This window comes from Ornithodoros turicata, chromosome 6 (genome assembly GCF_037126465.1).
Source record: "Ornithodoros turicata isolate Travis chromosome 6, ASM3712646v1, whole genome shotgun sequence".
NCBI lineage: Eukaryota > Metazoa > Arthropoda > Arachnida > Ixodida > Argasidae > Ornithodoros > Ornithodoros turicata.
In genome coordinates, this window is record NC_088206.1 from 15,844,708 (window position 1) to 15,853,180 (window position 8,473).

The 8,473-nt window shown below is 48.1% G+C and overlaps 1 protein-coding gene across 1 annotated transcript; it reads left to right on the forward strand.

Annotated features, from left to right (window-relative positions):
- The first annotated feature begins 300 nt into the window (after positions 1 to 300).
- LOC135399248 (arylsulfatase B-like) lies at positions 301 to 8,470 on the forward strand. The gene is made up of 13 exons (XM_064631072.1): positions 301 to 530; positions 956 to 1,067; positions 1,139 to 1,190; positions 1,268 to 1,371; positions 1,447 to 1,592; positions 2,404 to 2,480; positions 2,553 to 2,718; positions 6,180 to 6,277; positions 6,348 to 6,484; positions 6,566 to 6,624; positions 7,202 to 7,316; positions 7,411 to 7,544; positions 8,113 to 8,470. The coding sequence occupies exons 1-13, from the start codon at positions 419 to 421 to the stop codon at positions 8,292 to 8,294; spliced, it is 1,494 nt and encodes a 497-aa protein (XP_064487142.1). The 5' UTR covers positions 301 to 418; the 3' UTR covers positions 8,295 to 8,470.
- The last annotated feature ends 3 nt before the right edge of the window (positions 8,471 to 8,473 follow it).

The window sequence follows — 8,473 nt, forward strand, 5'->3', positions numbered from 1 at the left end:
TGGTACAAGTGTGTGCATCAGATCCCGATGGTACAAGTGTGTGCAGTGATCCCGAAGAACGAGATGGCATGGATTTTCAACTTTCGACCATCGCCAAGTATAAGTGTGTAGGATACGTTTCTTTTGCATTCATATAACCTGACTGTCTCTCTCTCTCACTGACTCTGAAGAGCAAAGACCGATTAGTTTATCAAACATCACAGAACCTAGACAAGCCGAAACACGGCCCTATAGGATATGTCAGTGTCATATCAGTAGCAGCGATAAGCACTTATCCGTAGTCTTGGAGAGTCTTGGAGTGTACCGTGCAGCCTTCCTGAAGAACACGTATGTAGAGCAGTAATAGAAGTGGTTTGTGCACAAAATACGACGTCCTGTGCACAATAAAGACGGTGCGCGAAGAAAGCGGTGTGCAGTTATGTCCACCCTCATGTACACTGGATACACAGCGTTTCTGTTGCTGGTGACTTCGATTCGAACTATATCAACAGCCCGGCCACACATTGTTCTAATCTTGGCTGATGATCTCGGTAAGTACTGCAACATCCTGCATGGTCAAGGGATATGAAGACCTTGACAACAATGATTCCACGCCGAAAGTTCAAGCTGAACAGGCACGTGATTGCTATACCCTATAGTAAAAGTTTCTGGTTTATAGTTACCATGGTTTCTGAAATATGTCGAATTGTTGGGTGTAACCGAAGGGACATGTTGAATAACGATAAAAAAGGCCACCAATAGACTTTGCTAACCTCCCTTTATCGTCTCATCATGAGAATAGCTTTGATGTACCTGTACGCGGGACCAGAAGCGTTGGACCTATGTGTAGACACAAAGTGCGATAGTCACGAATCGTGGCCAGTTAAGTGATAACATAAGAATTGCCGCACAGCTGTTACCATATACCAATAACCAATAAATAAATAAAATAACGAAGGACTATTCCATGCTCTAGGCTGGAACGACGTATCTTGGCACAATCCTGAGATGAAGACACCCAACCTGGAAGCCTTAGCGAATGAGGGTGTTTTCTTGGATCAGAACTACGTGCAGCCTGTTTGCACACCGTATGTCCTTCCAAACCACGTACACAAATACATGTATAGTAAAGACTATCGTTATATGTCTGACTCTGCAGGACGAGAACAGCGCTGATGACAGGAATGTACCCATACCACCTTGGCCGCCAGGTGTGTCTGTCCACGCACTACCAAATTCCCCATTGAGGAAACATTTATGATTGAAGATTACAAGATTGTGATTTCAGAACCACATCCTGGAGCCCCTTGAACCGACTGGAGTGGCTTTAGGAGTACCCTTCCTTCCTGAAAAGTTACGAGACCTCGGCTATGTCACGCACGCTGTTGGCAAGTGTGTTTCATCAAAGAGTCCGCACGAGCTCCGTCTACGTAGAAAACGCATATCTTTTTGTACTATATAAAACAGGTGGCATCTGGGATACTGCAACTGGGCCTACACACCAACGTTCCGTGGCTTCGATTCTTTCCTCGGTTTCTATCTCGGCTCGCAAGACTATTACGAGCACAAGAAATACATCAAATCGACCCCTCTAATTCCGGGTATCGATCAAAGTAAGTTGTAGGTAACCAGTCGTATAGGTTGACCCGGTACAACTTCATCTGCTGCCTTGTCGGCGCCTGTGTCATTTATTCAGAGCAGTGCGTTGAAGACAGTCTATTAGGACCGTGTGATTTATTGTGCGCTACGATAACCGATATGACTTGACCTTTGGCCGATAGTTATCGCGAAAGCGGTGGGTTTTTCCTTTTTTACCTTTTTTTTTTCTTTTTGAGGAGTGGGGGGTCTGTTTATTGGAGTAGCCGAATTTGTCATGTGACGAATTCAATCAGATCGACCATTACCAAGCTCTTTAGTACTTCCAGATTTTTCTCCTGGACACCTGGGGGGGGGGGGGGGGATACGTTTATTAAACATAGAGAGAGGGGGAAAGGTCAGACAGGCCAAGGCCGACTTGCTATTCCCAACCCAAAAGAGAAAAAAAGAAAAACAGAGAAAGAAAGAGAAAAAAGAAGCAGAAAAGGAAAAGAGAAAGTGGCAGGGGACGATGGGACACCGGTTTCCCTTTCCACCCTATGATGTGCCTGCGTACCTGTGTGTGTGTTCTTTTTGTGTGTGTTGTGTTTTTGCCAAGCGTTCTGTTGATGTGTCACTGACTATCGACCCCTATTCAGCGTCATTCATCGCCTCATTATCAGGACACATCTCATCCTGCCCATTGTGCCTTGGGGTAGTGGGATGCATCTTATGTGGCGAATTTCCCCATTTATCATCATTAATTTATCTGTTGTTGTTGTCTCCTCTTTTTTTTTTTTCGCCGACATCAACATCAACTTCACCTCTTTCCTGACTTCGGTTTCCCAGTGCTGCGTGTCGAAGAAGGATACGACTTCAGGAATAACACCAAAATCGCTTGGGAATATCAGGACCATTACTCTACAGTGAGCAGAGTCCTATATCTTTTCAAGTTTAACTTTCAGCTATGCATAAAAGGCCTGTCCTTCTTCTTGTAGTACATCTTCGCCGACACAGCTCGCAGTATATTGGCGACATCGTCTCCAGAACAGCCCCTCTTCATGTACCTTCCCTTCCAAGCCCCGCATGCACCTCTGCAAGTTCCACAAAAGTACGAGGACCTCTACAGGAACATTCATGATTCGGACCGACGCAAGTACTGTGGCATGTATTCCTATAGTAATGCTACGTACCAAAGGTAGCATCTCCCTTCCTCCCGCAGTCAGCGAACCCGTAAAGCAGAAGCACTATGAACAACACGTCATCCCAGACATCAAAACTAGTGTAGAAATATGCAGAGTCCAACGAACACCGCGGCGTCAGCCGTGCGGGCAATTATTGTAGCGTGAGCGAACTATGGCTGCACAGTGGCTTGCGAGCATCACGCACGCGTTTTGGGAACCCGCAGAGATTCGAAAGGTGTTCCAGCAAATATTATCACAGGCATGCGCTGGTGCGGTTATACCGTACGGATATCCAGGTGACATCCTCGATTCCGGATATAAGTATAATGTTTTGAAATCCACGCGGATTAAATGTGGACAAAACCGTGGGGTCCCCGCGGTTACCCCTGGAGTACCTAACCGTCCTTTAGGGTTACGAAGAAACGTAAGAGATCATGCGCAAAGAAGACAGCAGCCTTGCTCACCAACCTGCCGGTCTGTGTAGCCCGTAGTGCGTGGTCGGTGAAGCCCCGGCTAGTGAAGCCCGCAAACGTTGAGTGGCAGGTATCTTGGCCTCCAATGGTGGTCACTTCCCAGTCTTTCTCTTGTACATATGTCGCTTTTAAACACACAAACATTGTCATTATAGTGAGTTTTTAGTGCATCGTGCGCTGTCGCCTTTACGTACGTAAGGAATAGCGTCGGTGGTTCTGCGCGCGCACGAAACATAGAGAGAGCTTCGCGCAGTGCGCAGAAACACCGCGCTACCCCTTACGTACACGAAGGCGATTGCGTGCGACGCACTAAAACTCACCATTATCTGCCACGTTATCGAACTTTGCTACTGGAACGTCGTGCCTTTCATTGAAGGAATACAGAGGTTAAGAATTCCGAGACAATTAGGCAATATTCCTCGTTTTGGCTCCCAGCGAGGACGATAAGAACGACGCTGCGCTCCTTATCGCATTCGTCGTACAAACACGCCACGCACTGTAGATGTGATCAGCGTCAGGTGCACGTGACGCGATTTATCCTAGGTTGAGTTGGAACCATAGGTCGGCGCAATCATGATCGCAATGCCTGATCAAAGCCTGATGATCGCGATCATGAGTGCGATCACGAAGCACTGGCAAGGCTGCCATGATCATGATCGCGCCGACCTATGGTTGGAACAGAAGGGAAAAAGAAAAATTCACACCTTTTCGCGGTCACATGCGAAGAAGTGACAGCGACAGTTGTATTATGGTGGGCTGCAGTGATTTATCCAGACCCTCCCTACACCCCCCTAACACCCCCCAAATGCTCGGTGACATCCCCCTAACTTCTTCGCCAGTGTAGCCCCTACAACGGGTGCCCTTGAGATATCAGCTTTAGACACAAGTCGGTAATGATATGTTAAGCTGCAATGACGTAACTATAATAATGACCCCCCCACACACACACATTTTTTCCAACACCCCTCCGTGCTTGGGATTCTGGATAAACCACTGGTGGGCTCTGTATCTATCGGTACCAAAGCTGTATCTATATCGTCCACGCGCAATAAATGAATGTGATTCACGGTCCTGTTCGGCAGACAACTTTCGGGTCTTCCCGGCTTCGTCTCATCGCGGCCGCTTTGCATTCCCTTACTGCTGGGTCATGTTGTCGTCGTGCAGCCAATGCGCGTCTGGTTGCGTGTCCTCTCGATGTGCTATACTGTTCGCGTTCTGCAGCGGCTCACCGAGGTACTCCCTATCTGCAGACGCCGTACGGCCCCTCGTAACCGCCCCATAGCGTGTGACAGAGTCTGACGACAAACGTCGTATGCATCCCGCATGGCTGACTCTCTCTCTCTCGCCCTCTCTTCTTCTTTATTTTTTTCATTCCTTTTTTTTTCTTTTTTTACAGCGTCAGCTGTATAGTGGAGACTTTCTCGGGATCGCATCGGCATCGTCGGTATTCGCGTGTCAGCACAAAACACCTATCGCATGTGCGCTCAGCGCTGGGAGTAACGAGGAGAATCCCGCCAGTTAACAACCGCTATCGATGGAGATATGAATGGAGATTGAAGTGAGATAAAAACTGAAGCGCGCTTCAAGTGCTGCTGCGGGGCGCGTCGCAGTGGCAAGGGCAATCGAGCGTCCGGAGTTGCTATTTACCTGCGTGCCGGAGTACCTTTCCTGAAGATGACGTCGGAGAAATTTGTGCCGTGCAGCTTCCCACAGGGCTCGTGGTGGCTATGTCCTACTTCTCGCTTCGCGCCGCGCCGGAACGCATCCGCGACTTTATCGTGTACGTACTCGCGCCTTACCGGACGCACAAGCTTCTCATCGTCGGAGACTGCAACGTGGACGTATCACTGGCAAAGAACAGCACTTTCCTAAGTGGTATGTCCGAACAACTGGACCTTACGCTGTGCACCGACATCCGCCAACCCACAACTAAACATGGCTCATGCATAGACTTGGTGTTCCAGAACAGCCCACTCGTTCTGGACACCGCTCACCTCGCCAACCATTTCAGCGGCCACAAATCAATACTCATCAGGCTTAAATCAATTTGTCTACACACTTTCATCCGGCCTCATTTCACCACACGCACAGCTGACGCTGAATTTTTGCGTTGCATGAGTCGTAAGCGTCCTGTAATTTTTTTATGAGGTGGTGGTCTTGGTGGATGGCGGTGAAAGTGTTTGCCGTTGTCGGCCTCACAGGGGTGAGCAACGTCACGACTAACACCCTGGGGAATGTGCGTCCTGGGCCGACTTCTAAGGGAACTGTGGCAGACATACGTGTGAAAGCTGCTGAGGAAAACCCAAGATTGCTCTCAGATTTACTGCTTCGCCAACCAATGGCGTGCGAATAAGACGTCAGGGGCCACTCCGACCTTGACAAGAGGTTCCCTTATTTACAGCTATCGCTGTAAGGAAGAAAAAAAAATGCTTCTTTCCAGCATTGCGTCAAAGCGCGTTTTGCAAAGCCATCGTGGGTGATAAATTTTCGGTCACGCGGTCACTGCCCCCCCCTCCGCCCCCACGTGGTTCTATAAAGTTACGGACCCCCACTGCTTCGCCGTGGTTGCTTCTTCTCTTTGCTATCTTCGCACTCTACTTCGCCTCATCTTTGCTCATCGACCCATCTCCATAGGCAATGATGCTCCCCGGTCATAAGCATTCAAATAAAGCAGATGTTGTTGCTACCCTCGCATATTCTCCGATTCGGCGTTTCCATGCCGCATGTGCAGGCGCATTATGGAACTGATTGAACGTATACATTCGTAACAGGCTCAAAACACTGAGGAAGCGCTGCGGCATATACACTCGAGTATCACGCCACCAGTTTGTCAGGCCAGATTACACCAGATGCAAATCAGTATAAGCTTCCAAGTCCTATAGACTCAGCAGTAGACGAGAATTTCGAACGTTCTACGACTAAACCGCACGTCAATTAACTACCGTTAATTAATTAATTACTGTTGTAGGCATGGTAACAGCCTTGGATGACGCTGTTGGCGCAATCGTAGATGCCCTGAAGAACTACGGCTACTGGAACAACACGCTACTCGTCTTTCTCAGTGATGTATGCATGCGATCAGCGACTCAAGGGAAACATTCCGATATATACATATACTATGAAAGCTTTTCTGTAGAATGGTGGCCAGATCTTAAACGGAGGCAACAACTGGCCATTGCGTGGCAACAAGGGAACTCTCTGGGAAGGAGGGACAAGAGTTCCAGCTTTCGTATCTGGGCCACTGCTTAAAAAACGGGGATACACGAACCACAAGTAAGTTGTCTGCGCTGTCGAAAGTGTTAACGAATGACACGGCGGTGCAGGACAGTGATCGTGATGTTCGTTTGCTGGCAGGTTGATTCACGCTGTCGATTGGTTCCCAACGCTTGTGAAACTTGCCGGCGGAGACGTAGGTAACAGCAGTGGTTTATCTGATGTTATAGTGCTGTTCCTTTTTCTTTTACGTGCATGCCTGATCATGCGTATTTCGATTTTGAAATTATGTTCTTTTCTTTATTGTGGGAGTATACCTAATTGCTTCCGAGTTGGGGCAGCGAAGAAATTGACTGCTCCCCTTTGTCGCGTAATTGTCTCGTTTCCAGAAGCTATGCAGTAAACCCAGTCAGGTATACCGCATCTTTTTCAGGCGGGCTTACTATTCAAAAGCCTCGATGACGCGATCATGGCAAAATACATGTATGTTGTTCAGCAAGCGGTCTGTTTAGCCCCATGGCGCATTAGAAGCCCGGATAGAAGTCACAGAACGTCAATAACACTCGTTCTGATACGACATTGGCGATGAAATTTCGAACTGAGGCACCTGTCCTCTAGGAAACTCTAGAAATGCCACAAAGGCTTGCACTCTACATCCTCCGCAGACCGCTCCGCATATTGCACATGGAGATTCCTATCAACGCTAACGTCAATCTGTATTGTATTTTGCCACGTCTCTGCTTACGTCACGTATACGTCGTTCTTGTTGTTGTTTAGGTGGCCGAACAGACGGCGTGGACCAGTGGCGTGTAATCAGCCATGACGGCCCCGCAGCGAGGAATGAGTTCGTGTATAATCTCTACGACCATCACTACGTTTCCGGTGCACTGAGGTATACCAACAGCTATGTACCGTCTATACCCTACCCAATTTTCACGTAGCACGGTGCTTTAAATGACCGATGACACTGTGCGCCGCTTTTTCAGAGTAGGCGATTACAAGCTCATCCGGGGATTTGGGGGTTATCCCGACGGTTGGTACCCACCTCCCAAGTCGAATGGTACCGGCCGTAGATGCTACGAGACACCAAAGAATCGTTTGGCTCTCTACAATGTCAGAGGCAAGTCAGTTTACACAGAAGGAGCCTAAGCAAGTGTGCGAGCAAGTCTCATCCACTAGCGTAACTCAGAGTACCCGGCACCAACGTAGCCGCTACGCGCGTACCATAGTTGGTCGTATTTATTTTCGCGCAACAAATCTGATAATGAACGAAGAAGGAAGGAAGTCACTGAAAGGGTTAGCCAGCTGCAGGACTCGAACCAACATCTTCTGGATTACCGGTCCAGGGCTCTACCAAGTCCTGCTGCTGACTAACGGCTTCAGTGACTTCCTTCTTTCTTCGTTCATTGTCCTTAGGCACTTGAGGCTTTGTGTGTTTATCCTCTCTTCTGTGTTCCAGCCTCAGAACATCGATTTTCATCGAAATCTAATAAGTCGCAAATAATGTAAACATTAGTGCATGGATATTGATACGGTGTAGAAAACGCTTACAAGAGACTTTCATTGGCAACCAGGCAGACCGCAGCACACAAATGCAAAATGCAGTGAAGTATAATAGGCCGCAGTTGAAATGAAAATTACTGAAGGTTGTGAAACATGCTGAGTAATGTGTCGTACGGCTTCTGCAGTTGATCCAGAAGAGCGACATGACTTGGCTGCGGAACTTCCGGACATCGTGCAAAAACTACAGCACCAGCTGTTAGCCCACGCGCGAACTATGGTTCCCGCGGATGACCCACCTCAAGACCCAAGTGGAGATCCAGACTTATGGGGTGGGGTGTTTTCTCCCGGATGGTGCCATGCGCACTGACTTGGCATGTTAAACGACTGTGTTCACTAAACGTGCACCATCATTACATGTACGCTGCTGCTAGCACTCCAGAGACGCATTTAATTTTGTCAATCGACGCAATACATACCATTCTGAGCATATAAATAAGAACAGTGACTTTACAAGCCTTTAATAAATCCGGATACATTCCTAAATAT